At 42.1% G+C, this 14,738-nt stretch overlaps 1 protein-coding gene across 1 annotated transcript; it reads left to right on the top strand.

Moving 5' to 3' along the window:
• Positions 1-8,208: 8,208 nt before the first annotated feature.
• On the top strand, positions 8,209-14,391 carry aipl1 (aryl hydrocarbon receptor interacting protein-like 1). The gene is made up of 6 exons (XM_080889614.1): positions 8,209-8,361; positions 10,745-10,924; positions 12,417-12,605; positions 13,057-13,233; positions 13,336-13,477; positions 13,862-14,391. The coding sequence occupies exons 1-6, from the start codon at positions 8,257-8,259 to the stop codon at positions 14,059-14,061; spliced, it is 993 nt and encodes a 330-aa protein (XP_080745740.1). The 5' UTR covers positions 8,209-8,256; the 3' UTR covers positions 14,062-14,391.
• Positions 14,392-14,738: the final 347 nt, after the last annotated feature.

Genomic DNA, 14,738 nt, shown 5'->3' with positions numbered 1-14,738 from the left:
TATGAGCGATGCATTGGGAATCTTAACAGTTCTAATCTAAGGAAATATGCCATTATTTTTAACAGCAGTTTTGAATTCACACACAAGAAAGCCCGCACATTTATTCTGCTTAAGTAGCACTTGAGTGATTAGTAACCTTACACAGACTAAAATGTACCATTGTAGATTCACGTGCACCATCATCTGCTAGCACAAAGCAAAGGCACTAAAAAGGCTGCAAATGGTAGGAACCTAAAAGGGTATTAAAGCACATAATTGCCCCTATTTTTTTATGCTAACTTTTTGCACCACATATTTGGATGATCTAATGCAACATATGGGCGACCGTGGCTCAGGGGGTTGGGAATCGCATCTGTAACCAGAAGGTCGCCGGTTCGATCCCCGGGCTCTCTGTCCTGGTCGTTGTGTCCTTGGGCAAGACACTTTACCCTACTTGCCTACTGGTGTTGGCCAGAGGGGCCGATGGCGTGATATGGCAGCCTCGCTTCTGTCAGTCTGCCCCAGGGCAGCTGTGGCTACAACTGTAGCCGCCTCCTCCAGTGTATGAATGTGTGAGTGAATGAATAGTGGTATTGTAAAGCGCTTTGGGTGCCTAGAAAAGCACTATATAAATCCAATCCATTATTATTACAGTGGGGCAAAAAAGTATTTAGTCAGCCACCGATTGTGCAAGTTCCCCCACCTAAAATGATGACAGAGGTCAGTAATTTGCACCAGAGGTACACTTCAACTGTGAGAGACAGAATGTGAAAAAAAAATCCATGAATCCACATGGTAGGATTTGTAAAGAATTTATTTGTAAATTAGGGTGGAAAATAAGTATTTGGTCAATAACAAAAATACAACTCAATACTTTGTAACATAACCTTTGTTGGCAATAACAGAGGTCAAACGTTTACTATAGGTCTTTACCAGGTTTGCACACACAGTAGCTGGTATTTTGGCCCATTCCTCCATGCAGATCTTCTCGAGAGCAGTGATGTTTTGGGGCTGTCGCCGAGCAACACGGACTTTCAACTCCCGCCACAGATTTTCTATGGGGTTGAGGTCTGGAGACTGGCTAGGCCACTCCAGGACTTTCAAATGCTTCTTACGGAGCCACTCCTTTGTTGCCCGGGCGGTGTGTTTTGGATCATTGTCATGTTGGAAGACCCAGCCTCGTTTCATCTTCAAAGTTCTCACTGATGGAAGGAGGTTTTGGCTCAAAATCTCACGATACATGGCCCCATTCATTCTGTCCTTAACACGGATCAGTCGTCCTGTCCCCTTGGCAGAAAAACAGCCCCATAGCATGATGTTTCCACCCCCATGCTTCACAGTAGGTATGGTGTTCTTGGGATGCAACTCAGTATTCTTCTTCCTCCAAACACGACGAGTTGAGTTTATACCAAAAAGTTCTACTTTGGTTTCATGTGACCACATGACATTCTCCCAATCCTCTGCTGTATCATCCATGTGCTCTCTGGCAAACTTCAGACGGGCCTGGACATGCACTGGCTTCAGCAGCGGAACACGTCTGGCACTGCGGGATTTGATTCCCTGCCGTTGTAGTGTGTTACTGATGGTGACCTTTGTTACTTTGGTCCCAGCTCTCTGCAGGTCATTCACCAGGTCCCCCCGTGTGGTTCTGGGATCTTTGCTCACCGTTCTCATGATCATTTTGACCCCACGGGATGAGATCTTGCGTGGAGCCCCAGATCGAGGGAGATTATCAGTGGTCTTGTATGTCTTCCATTTTCTGATGATTGCTCCCACAGTTGATTTTTTCACACCAAGCTGCTTGCCTATAGTAGATTCACTCTTCCCAGTCTGGTGCAGGTCTACAATACTTTTCCTGGTGTCCTTCGAAAGCTCTTTGGTCTTGGCCATGGCGGAGTTTGGAGTCTGACTGTTTGAGGCTGTGGACAGGTGTCTTTTATACAGATGATGAGTTCAAACAGGTGCCATTCATACAGGTAACGAGTGGGGGACAGAAAAGCTTCTTACAGAAGACGTTACAGGTCTGTGAGAGCCAGAGATTTTCCTTGTTTGAGGTGACCAAATACTTATTTTCCACCCTAATTTACGAATAAATTCTTTACAAATCCTACCATGTGGATTCATGGATTTTTTTTTCACATTCTGTCTCTCACAGTTGAAGTGTACCTCTGGTGCAAATTACTGACCTCTGTCATCATTTTAAGTGGGGGAACTTGCACAATCGGTGGCTGACTAAATACTTTTTTGCCCCACTGTATGTGCTTTTGACCTAAGGTGTTATTGTGGATTGTGGTGCAAACACTATTATTCCATCAGTTATTCAGACATTTGCCTCTTTACCTGTTCAGGCAACACATTGACTTACACTGTATGGACAGATGTATTCTCCTCTCTCCTCCTCTTAATCATTGTTTTTGCTGGGGTTGGCCAATGCACTGGCCTGAACAAAGTCATTCTTTACATAAGTATTTGGCAGGTCTCAAATTATCATTAATCTAAACAAAAAGGTTGAGGTTCTCTAACCTAGATTCTAAATGTAAGACATCTCTTATGCAATTAGCTTTCCAAAAGAAATAATGAAATAATAAAAAAACATTCATCTATTCAACTAAGTAGGAAAAAGGGTAGGTTGAAAGTTTTCCTTTCAAAGTCAAAGCAGATCAAACCTCAAAACACTAGTGTGCATGAGCCTTCGCATTTGTGTATGATCAAGACTTCCAGTTGAGGTTACTGACTCTGGGCTGAACGGGACGCTTGCATGTGCTTTGCAGAGAGGTTTACACTCGATCAGTTTTTCTCTGGCGATTCGAGGAAGCATTTCTGTGGAAGTGACCAGGGAGGCTGTGATTCGCCACGTAACCATCGATTCTGTCACTTCTCCTAAACCTGAGAGATGTGCACATGCATAAACACAGAAGCGATAGACGGTCTGTGACGCAGTCCCATGAACCCGCTCTGTATTGTCAGCAGTGGGAGAACTATTTCGATCCTTCACCAAAAAGTACAAGCTTTGCATGCATACAGTGTATGGCTGCTTTTGCTGTATGTCGTTAAATCTTAAAGCATAGCAAAATATTTTTAAATATATTTTTTTCAAGAAGTCTCAGATATTTCCTTCAGATAACTCCTTCAGTAATATAATATAACAGAATTAAAATAACTGAATACTGAACTGACTCTGAGGTGAAAATACACCTGACTAAATAACTTCTAATGCTTCATGTCTGCTGTGTCAAAGGCCAGCAGAGGCCATTCTACCTTCTCCCTGTGCGTTCTCCGGCTGTATTGACCATGGGTGTGAATGTGAGCCTCAGTGGTTGTCTGTGTCTCTGTGTTAGCCCTCCGACAGACTGACAACCTGTCTAGGCTGTGCCTCACCTCTCAACCCATGGCAGCTGGGATAGTCTCCAGCCCCCCCAAGACCAGAATGGGTTTATTGCCAGATGTTGAGGTTTACAACATTAGGAAATTGCTGCGGTGCTTCAGTGCAGACAATAAGAATTAAAGTGCTATGTAGAAAGAAAGATATGTGCATGAGATATACATGAGATATATACATGAGAATAAGAATTATGAGTGCTACGTAGAAAGATATATACATGAGTGCAGGTGGTGATCAGTGCCAAACATGAAATGATGCAGTTACACAGCGTAGGGTCATATGTTAGTGGCGGGGACAATCATGTGGTTATTGTTCATGTGTCCAACAGCAGAGGGGAAGAAACTGTTCTTGTGGCGAGAGGTTCTGGTGCGAATGGACCGGAGCCTCCTGCCTGAGGGGAGCAGGTCAAACAGACTGTGTCCAGGGTGAGAAGGGTCAGCTGAGATCCGGGCTGCACGCCGCAGTGTCCTGGAGGTGTATAGGTCCTGCAGAGATGGGAGTCTGCAGCCAATCACCTTCTCAGCAGAGCGCACAACACGCTGCAGTCTCTGTTTGTCCCTGATAGTGGCTCCAGCGTACCACACGGTGATGGAGGAGGTGAGGATGGACTCGATGATTGCAGTGTAGAATTGCATCATCGTCCGTGTTGGCAGGTTGAATTTCTTCAGCTGCCTCAGGAAGTACATCCTCTGCTGGGCTTTCTTGATGACGGAGGTGATGGTGGGCTCCCACTTCAGGTCCTGGGTGATGGTGGTACCCAGGAAGCGGAATGAGTCCACAGAGGTGATGGGGGTGTCAGTCAGGATGATGGGGGGGAGTGGGGCTGTGTGCTTCCTGAAGTCCACAATAATCTCCACTGTCTTCTGGGCATTCAGCACCAGGTTGTTGTGGCTGCACCAAGACACCAGACGTTCAACCTCTCTCCTGTAGGCAGACTCGTCCCCGTCAGAGATGAGCCCAATGACGGTGGTGTCATCTGCGAACTTGATTAGCTTGACAGACTGGTGGGTGGAGGTGCAGCAGTTGGTGTACAGGGAGAAGAGCAGAGGAGAAAGAACACAGCCCTGAGGGGAGCCGGTGCTGATGGTCCGGGAGTCCGAGACATTCTTTCCCAGCCTCACGTGCTGCTTCCTGTCCGTCAGGAAGTCAGTGATCCACCGGCAGATGGGATCAGGCACATTCATCTGGGAAAGCTTGTCTCGGAGATGGTCTGGAAGGATGGTGTTGAAGGCAGAGCTGAAGTCCACAAACAGGATCCTGGCGTAGGTTCCTGGGGAGTCCAGATGCTGCAGGATGAAGTGTAGGGCCATGTTGTTGGCGTCGTCTACAGACCTGTTGGCTCTATATGCAAACTGCAGGGGGTCCAGGAGGGGGGCCGTGAGGGTCTTGAGATGGGAGAGAACTAGGCGCTCAAATGACTTCATGACCACAGATGTCAGAGCCATGGGTCTGTAGTCATTTAGTCCAGTGATCCTAGGTTTCTTGGGGACAGGGATTATGGTAGAGGACTTGAAGCAGGCAGGCACATGACATGCCTGCAGTGAGGAGTTGAATTGGGTAAGCAGGAGAAAATGGGATGATAGGTTTCAGTAAAATGAGACAATCTTTTGGTGGCAAAATCAAACCATTGTTTCAAAAGTGAAAGCACTTATCAGGTAAACGAGGATGTCTGACATTAAAATTACTATTAAATTTGTAAAGTAGGTCAGTTTACTTAAAGATTTGTTTTTTATCACAGTCCATCCTTGACCCAGCATGCATATCATTGTTTCATTGTTATGCAGATGACTCACTGATTTACCAGCTACTGAAACGTAAATCCATGACTCCTCCAAGGGCCTCAGTGGACTGTGTAAAGCAGGGGTGTCAAATTTACAGCCTGGGGGCCAGAATTGGCCTGGCAAAGACTCCAATCCAGCCCACTGGACACCTTTGGAAAATGTGAACAACTGCATAGATTTTTACCTGCGTTTTCACAGTTTTAAAGCTGTTTCTATTGATAAAGACCAACCCTGCCATTGCCATTCATACTACACCAAAGTAATAGATAAACAATTACATTTTCTGTGAATTAAGAAAAACGTTATATTTCATAATTACAGTACGATGTGAGCAATGAACTAAGAGAACGTTTTATGTAATCACATAGTTCGTTCCAGCCCACTTAGGATCAAAGTTGGTTGTTGTGGCCCATGATGTTAACACATAATTTTGTTAATCATTGTGACTGGAACTCCTAACCTCCACAATCTCTGCCTTTTGAGGATTTATATTTTTTAAAATAAACACGTAAATAAATACATAAATGCTCTCGTTAAAGTTAGCTTTTTTCAGCTACCTGCAAAAGTAAAGCCATTTCTGAGCTTCAGAGACTTTCAGATGGTAATCCATTCCTCAGTTTCATCTCGACTTCATTTTTTGTAACAGTTGTCCAGGTGTCATTGCTTACATAGTCAACTTTAACTAGATCCAAAACCCAGAGGCATGGCTGTTAATTGGCACATACAAACAAGCCCTCATGTCCCCCATATTTGCTTCCTTACACTTCCTTACACTGGGTGTCATTTGGTTTTATTTTTACTCACTTTGTGTTTTATTTTTTATTTAAACCCTTTCTTTTTGTTCTGTGTTTCAGCACTTCGGTGCACTTTCAAAGTGACCATTCTATAAAACATATGTGTATGTGCATGCATGTGTTTGATGTCTCCTGCTCTTGTGTGCTGGCTCCAAACCTCCCCTCAGTGTCTGTTCCTCCTCCTTTTGCATCTGCCTGATGAGCTCTAAGTGTCAATCTCAAAGAGAAAGAAAAGGTAATCGAGCTATCGCTCGTCTGTCTCCTGTTTACTCTTTGTGCTTTGTTCCCAGCAGCAGCAGAAGCACAAATGGTGTACACATCCATAAACATTATTCTATGTGCGTATATAGTGTGCGTCATGGAGGAAGTCCTCCCACGTGTGTTATGTATATGAATGAAAGGCTTTTTACAAAGTGAACAGCTCCACCCCAGGAAATCCATGACTGTGCTTTCCAGAAATAGAGTATTACTTACTTAAGGTGGAACTACTGCATCACCAATTAGTTTCCAGAAGAATCCAAATATGGCAGAGACTGGGTTGTGCTGCCTGTTGGAAGGACTACTTGTAGATGAACCCATTCTCAAAGCTATGCAAGCATGTGGTTCATCAAAGTGGCGCATTCAATTTCCCACGCTACAATGTACATGCAGAAAATTCTGACGTGCTTGCACGCACACACATACACACACACACACACACAAATGGACCATAGGCAGAGCAATAGAACAAGGTGTAGGCGTTGTGACGCAAGAAATATGAGTCACTCTGACACAAAGCGGTTATAACAGAAACTGCTGTGATAGTATTACCTCTCCAGCAGGTCAGATGTTTTTTGTTGTTGTTGTTTTTTGTTTTTTTTTATTTAAGAAATGACCAGAAATGGTGATACACATGACTTTAAATCTGAAACCTTTCTTGGGACATGCTATCAGGTTTATGAGTAATTATAGGACTCTAGCGATAGATTGTTCCTCTAAACTCAGAGATATGATGATGCAAAAGGCTGTAACTATAGCAACACAAATCTGCCATCCGAGGGAGGCACTCTGCCATGTACCCATGTTGCATTTTCAGCATTTCACTTTCGAAAAGGAGAGAAGACAGGGCAGGGAGAATGTAGAAGAAGGAGAAATTTATTTTTATTTTTTTGTAACTGGCATTTAAATGTGTTTGTGAAGGTTTTAGTTAACATAAGCACCTCTGTGCCACAAGACTGTGTAAATAGTTTGTTTGTAAAGGCCAGCTTTACACGTGATTCCCTCTAAGAGCTTTACTTTCAAATCAGAGGCAATACGATCTAGAAGCAGGCAAACTCCTGCTGCACTGCCCAGCTCTTCCACAAGAGGGGGTGAACTCTGCCTTTACCTTGAGCAGCTGCCAAGTACATACCGAACTATTGCCCAATCCTGTTTGTCACATCAGTGGGGGGGAAAAGGCAAACCTGATAGAAGGTTGCAGCATTTTCCAGGGATATAGAGGTCTTATTTGAACAGAGATTAGACAGCTGTCTCGCTTGATAATTCAATGCGAAACACTAACTTTTCCATGTTGTTGCACAGAGGAAACACAAGCCTATAAAGTTACACAATTGTGAGCGTTGCCAAGGTGCAGTTATTGGGTTTTCTATTTGTGCCATTAGTATGGAATAAGACATTAACACTGGGTAATGCTTGGGAATAATTGCCCCCTCAAACTGCTTGCAGACTTTGTTAGCAAACAGTACGGGGCACTTGGATAACACACCCGCACACATGCACACAGGCACTGCACAGATGGGAGACAGATGTTTCATAGACAAGGTCAAGGAGTCCATAGAGTAATTGTCTGCTCCACCATTTCTCAGTATTCTCTGCATTGTTTGGATCACCACATCCACATAAATCCTGGAAATTTCCTCTGGAATGGAAACCATTCCAGTTTTGCTCTTGTAGACCTGTACAGAGTTTTCTTTTCATGTTTTATCTCTAGCACAAACACACACACAAACATGCACATTAGGACTTTTCATCCAGGCAAATGTTGACATTAAATCTAAAGAAACTTAAATCCATCCCAATTAAATCTAGTCCTGGATTGTTGTTTCATTTGTTATCGTCCTCTTTGTGTTTAGAGAAAGTGCTGGGGATGAGTGCTACAGAGGGATGATGGGACATAAGGAGAGGAGGAGAAGTTTCTAATCTCATTATCTCTGCCTAAACTAATCCACCACAATCGATACCGCCAAATCATCAACAAGCTTTTACATATATTGTACCCATCACAACACAGACACAAACCTCTGTGTGAGATATATGCTTTGTAATTTAAGGTGAGGTAAAGATGTCGGATATGAAAGACGCACTCCTGCTGGGATCAGAAGGAATTAAGAAAACCATCCTGCATGGAGGGAGTGGAGACATTCCAAAGTTTGTCACAGGAGTGAAGGTACTGTAGGCCGACTTCATTTAAACTTTTGGATTATTCTACCACGGATAGGCATAAAAAAACATTTGACTTCATATTGTCTCCGGAGCCCAAAATTAATCGTATTTGACCATTTTTCATGTGATAGGTTAAATTAAAACTATAACTCACAAAGCGAGAAATATAACTCATACTAAAACTGCAGTTTTAATATGTGCACTTAATTATCATAATGTCATCAGCATCACAAGACCATGCAGAAGAAGAAAGGCAGCGACTCTGTGTTATAACACTGTTGTCTGTGGCTAATTTTGATTTTAAGCAGAGCAGATGTACCTTTTTTTAATTACAAAGGAACAGAATGACTGTCTGCACAATGAGCTCAGGAGCTAACTGTGTGTTGCACTTCCTTGAAGTAGTATTTTAATATACACAAAATTAACAATAAAGGAACACAGTTCAGAAAGTTGAACAACAGAGTACAGAAGTTCATATATTTAGCTTTTTAAATATTTGTGGATTTTATCTCCATACTGTGTGCTTATTATTTAATAATTTGCCGCAGGAGGGGCAAAGAGGGATGAGCATGCTCAAGTTACTGTAGTTCCCAAGTTATTGCCAGTAGAGGTCGATAGAAGATGTAGCGGTTTATAACATTTTAATGAGATTTTAATTTTATTTTATGACAATATAAATTATGAGAACATTCTTCAAATGAGAACTGAATTTGAAAAAATGGCTTGGACGTTAAAGACGTATGAAGTTCTCCTTATCTCAGTTACATTATGTGTCACTACTGATCGAGGCTAACTGACTGTCTCATACCCTGTTCTTGTGTTTTCCTAATAATGTTTACTACTCGTTTCTCATGTGCCACTGAAGCCTTTCACAAAGGTCATGAACTCATTGATGAATTTTACTGGTGCTGCGCATTAAAGAACTGGTTTTTCTTTGTTACTACAGCTTGCACACAGTTCTTTTAAAAGGTTTCCATTCCTTGGATATTACAGAACCAGACAACCTTGGCATGTGTGACCTTCCTCCTGTCTGTCTCCTTTGTTGAGTAACTGAGCTGTGTGAAGCTCGTGACGTAACATTTTTGCTGAGATGCTCAAATTTCACTGTTATTCAGACCCATATTTCACCATAATATCTTTTCCCATCACTGAGGTTTGAATACGTTTGCACTTCCTCTTCCACTTTATTCTTCTGGTATTTACACTCATGCTATCGCTATGTTATGTAAACTAACCTGTTTGGGGAGGTACTGCCATCATTTTCTCCAGTTTGTCCATTCTGTAGAGTACTGTGTAAAAATCTTGATCCATCCATTCGCTTCCGCTTATCCTTTTCAGGGTCGCGGGGGGCGCTGGAGCCTATCCCAGCTGTCATAGGGCGAAAGGCGGGGTACACCCTGGACAGGTCGCCAGTCTGTCGCAAATCTTGAGTCAACCTTAATTTCTTTATCTTTTGCTTCCAAGGAGTCAGACTTTTTTGTCATTTTTAAAGTGGTCTTGAAGCTTTCTGAAGCTCTTTTAAAACTGTTCCTTTGGACATTGGCTGCTTTTACATTTTCAGCCCAGTCCTCATCATATAAAAAGGCACCTAAGTCAAGAGATCAACCAGTGTTGTGGCTACACACAACAGTCAACATAGCAAAGAGACTATTTTAAATTGTGTCTTTAGGCACTTTTTTACCAGCAGCCGGATGCAAAAGCAAATGATTTGTTCCCATTTCTTTTGTTGAATCTATGGAAAATGCCAAAGATAACACAGTTTGACAGACATAAAATTTTATTTTTGCACCAACAGGTGATTGCCAAAGAGCTGTTAGCTGAAAACTTGGTATATCTCCTCGTGGTATACAATGTGTCCCTGAAAGACTTTAAAGACACCGGATAACATAAACAGTCTTTAAGAATAGGAGAAAATCTGAAGCCTCATCTGAAATCAGTGGAAGGGTGGCTGTTAATAAGCTATTCTTATAGAAAGGAAAGAGGTGGGGAAAAGGCTGAGGGGTGCAAAACTGCACAAGAACTGGACTGAAAATCAGGTCCAACAGGTTTGATGGAGTGATGAATTCAAATTTGACATTTTTGGTTCAGCTCAGGAGAACACAGAGGCTCTTTAGTGGTTTAAGGGTGTTGGGGATCTTGTTAAAATTGGTGAAATTATGAATGCAGATGAGTTCAGGCAGATTTTGATCCATCATGCAGCACCATCAGGAAAGCATTTGATTGACAGTGGTTTCATTTTTGTCTATATTGTGTTTTTCCATTACGTTTTCAATAAAACACTTAACTATTTCCTATTTTCCTAGCAAATATGAAAAAATAACAGGCGACTCTACTGTATGTAGCAGATTCACACAGCATGGGCCTTTTTCTCCTTACTATTTATCCAGGTGACCTTCCACTTCCGCACGCAGCTGTGTGACGACGAGCGCACGGTGATAGATGACAGCAAAGCGGTTGGAACACCCATGGAGATAGTGATTGGCAACATGTTTAAGCTGGACATCTGGGAGACCCTGTTGTCCTCTATGAGGATCGGTGAAGTGGCGGAGTTCTGGTGTGACACCGTTGTAAGTGCTAATAAAAGCTTTGGTTTTGTATTTATTTGATTGCACGCTCCCTAATTTTCTCACTCGTCTAACTCAAAGTGGATTACATCCTGTTGATCCAAACTTAGTCTGAAAAGTGTGTCCGTGCAGACAGAATGACATCATGCTGCAGATGTGTGAGTTATAAACAATGCTTTAAATAACAAGGAAACAAACTAACACAGGATGAGATGTGTTCCAGATATAGAGGTTGAAAGTTAAGGTATATATGGGACACACAAGTCTTCATAACTTTTGGGTTAGAAGAAAAACTAAATCATCATTTTGTGGTTTTAAACAAACATTCATGCAGTAATAATAACAAGTCGGGTACCGGCTAAAGTTTTACTTTTAATTCACTGAATATATGATTGTTTTTATGAATAATTGTCATCTCATACAGATAAACAAAGACAGATAAAAACTAACAGATAAACAGATCGATCCCTGCAACAGGCTTTATAATATAGACATGCTACCTCAGAATATGTTGTCACATGTTATGTAATCCATAACTTTTTAACTTTTTATGCTAGTGTGTGTGTGTGTGTGTGTGTGTGTGTGTGTGTGTGTGTGTGTGTGTGTGTGTGTGTGTGTGTGTGTGTGTGTGTGTGAGAGACAGATGGATCGAGGCATACTGTCATTAATCCGCAGCAGCCTCACTTTTCCCTAATCGGCTCTGACTCCTGCTGAATCAGCACTACTGACTCCCCTCCACTCTGATTAGATTTGATGGGGCTTAGAGCTTTTATTCACTCCGAACAACACGTCTGCACGACATAGCCTGCTCCACTGGCTGTGTCGTGCGCTGCCACTCTTCACCCAGCAGAGGGCAAACATAACTTGTTAAGAAAACAAGCTCCAGGGAATGCTGAGTAACTCAATGTAAAATGTTTAGTGCAAAGCTTCAAGATTCTTTATTGTAATTATGCAGTCACATAATGAAATTCTTTGTGTTTAAGTGTCAGCTTAAAACAGGCAAGATTTAAAACAGAAACACACATTAAATAGGCAAACATCCTGGAGCTCATTCCAGCTACCACAGGGCGAGAGGCGGGGCACACCCTGGACAGATCAATAGGGAAACAATTAAAAGTAATATGTATGGAATGTTGCAAAGGGTTGTCCTGTTACTTTTCAAGCAATAAAATTATATCTCTGTGCTGGATTATTAGAGCAGAATTAATAGTGTCACAATTAATATCAGTGTGATCACAGTTCAGCTTCTAAGCATCTTTAAACCTGTTCATTTGGTGTAAATTATGTAATGAATGAGCAATGTTCAGTCAGCACGATAACAGTGTTTTTTTTAGTTGCTGAGTGGTGCCATATCGCCATAAAACATATAAATATTTAACAGACAGCCATTTCAAAGACACCAAACTCATGAGGCACAGACTAAAAGTCATGGACTGTTTCGTGATCCACCTCAGTCACTTTAAGTCTTGTATCACCTTGTGATCCTCCTTTCCAGCACACTGGTGTCTATCCACTGGTGTCCAAAAGCATGCGACGCATTGCTGAGGGCAAAGACCCAGTCGACTGGCACATCCATACATGCGGCATGGCCAACATGTTTGCCTACCACAGCCTTGGCTATGAAGACCTGGATGAGCTGATGAAGGAACCGAAGCCGCTCTACTTCGTCCTGGAGCTGCTCAAGGTGAGAAAGAAGAAAGACAACCTGCAAGCTCGCCTACCAAATAAATGCTTTTTAAATTAGGAATATATTTGCATTAAAGGGGTTTAGCATATCTAGACGGGGATGTCAAACTCACTGTACACTTTAATCATAAATGGGCTGTCAGTATAAAGAAGTTTCATTTCACACTTAATCCCTGAGATGTCTGAGTATTAGAAAAAGATTTCAAAGTATATCTCAGTTTTTCTGCATAACAAAGAAACACTGCTGTAGTAAATGAAAGAAATCTGTCAGTATGACTCTTGTGAGTTGTGAGAAATAAATATTTAAAATTAGGGAACAAGTTCTGGTAGCCGGGATTGGAGCCTTTGCCAGGTCTATTTTGGCCCTCTGGCCTTATGTTTGACATCCCGGCTCTGTAGTATAATTGATGGAAAACTGAAGTCCGTGTATGTGCATGTGTGGCTGACAGGTGCAGCAGCCCAGAGAGTACGACAGGGAGACGTGGGCTCTGAGTGATGAGGAGAGGCTGAAGGCCGTTCCTGTGCTGCACGGCCAGGGAAACAAACTCTACAAACAGGGACGTTACCAAGAAGCCACACAGAAATACAAGGAGGCCATCATCTGCATTAAAAATGTTCAGACCAAGGTTAATACTTGAAAAAATTGATCCAAGGCAGAAATTCCTTTACAAAGCACTGATTTGCCATTATATATAGGCATGACTTTGAACCTCTTCCTCCCATATCAGGAGAAAGCATGGGATGTCCCATGGATGAAGCTGGAGAAGATGGCCAACACTTTAACACTTAACTACTGCCAATGTTTGCTCCGCATGGAGGAGTACTACGAGGTCATTGAGCACACAACCGACATTATCAATCAGCACCCAGGTTTGTCACTCATCACAAGCTTTTTAACTCGAGCAAGCGAGGGATCTTAAAGCAGGGGGAGAATTCTCTGCCAAGAGTATTATCACACTTTCCAGCCAGTTGTGAAAGACTGTCACATGGTTTACAGTTTATTCAGGCTTTTTTATATGCCGGGCATGTTTTCATACTGTGAGAATGAGCGTGTGAATTTTTTTATGACGCTTGTAATTGCAGGTTGCATAGTCCCGTTAAAGTCTGATCCTGGTGCCTGTGCGTGTTTTTATCATTCATAGACCTAAACGGTTATGTCAGTTATGTCTTCTCTCACTGCAGAGCTGCATATTTCTATCGCATGACTGCCTGCTTGCAAATGCATAAACAAACAAGCTTATATTTGTCCTGCAGGCATAGTTAAGGCCTACTACCTGCGAGGGAAGGCCCACGTGGAGGTGTGGAACGAGGCGGAGGCCCGGCAGGATTTCAGCAGGGTGCTGGACCTGAACCCGGGCATGAAAAAGGCTGTTAAGAAGGAACTGGCCATACTTAACATGCGTATGGAAGAGAAGAACGAAGAAGACAAGCTCAAATACAAAGGCATGTTTTGATCTGATGAGACTGAGAGCTGATCGACTAAAGAAGAATTCAGCTGTTAAATATCAAACCTCTGCACAGGATACTCACCTACATGAGAGTATCTGATAAAATGATCCATCTTATAAACTGCAAGGTTGTATCAAACTCCAAATTATAGCTGACAACGTGTGTAAAAATGAAACGAAGAACTTTTCACTGTTAAAACCTGACTTATTGTGGTTTATATGTTGTGGATGTGCATTATGATTAAATTGTAATTAATATTTGTTTGTATTTTGACTCCATTATTAAGCATGGCCAAAATATGTACCCAAATGCTATAAGTCAGATTAAAGTCTGAAAGTCTGTACTTTAGTCATATCTTGATTATTTGATTTAAACTCCATTGTGTTGGTGTACAAAATTACAAAACCTTGTGGACCAAACTGTATATCCCTGAAGCCAGAAGCCATTTAGCATAAAGCCTGGGAAGGAAGAGACATCTTCCAGCAAAACGGAAAAACTTTGGTTATAATTTGTGACCTTTGGACTAACCTGGTTGTTTTTTAACCATTTTCCTGTCATTTATATTCCAACCATTTGCTGGTTATAATAACTTGGCATTTGCTCTATACTATGGAGACACGGTTGTGGTTATCTTAGTTTTTAAAGGCCACAAAGAAAGGGAGTACATTTATTTTCCACAAAT

This window comes from Rhamphochromis sp. 'chilingali' (assembly GCF_963969265.1).
Source record: "Rhamphochromis sp. 'chilingali' genome assembly, chromosome: 8".
Taxonomy (NCBI): Eukaryota; Metazoa; Chordata; class Actinopteri; order Cichliformes; family Cichlidae; genus Rhamphochromis; species Rhamphochromis sp. 'chilingali'.
Note: the sequence above shows the minus strand (reverse complement) of the source record. Positions and strands in the feature narration are given on the sequence as shown.

What these genes read in the sequence shown, in the direction of transcription:
- aipl1 (XM_080889614.1), top strand. Translation starts at nt 8,257, where the DNA reads ATGTCGGATATGAAAGACGCACTCCTGCTGGGATCAGAAGGAATTAAG. An exon ending in TCGTCCTGGAGCTGCTCAAG is followed by an intron (nt 12,606 to 13,056) that starts GTGAGAAAGAAG and finishes TGTGGCTGACAG; the next exon opens with GTGCAGCAGCCCAGAGAGTA. An exon ending in CATTATCAATCAGCACCCAG is followed by an intron (nt 13,478 to 13,861) that starts GTTTGTCACTCA and finishes TTTGTCCTGCAG; the next exon opens with GCATAGTTAAGGCCTACTAC.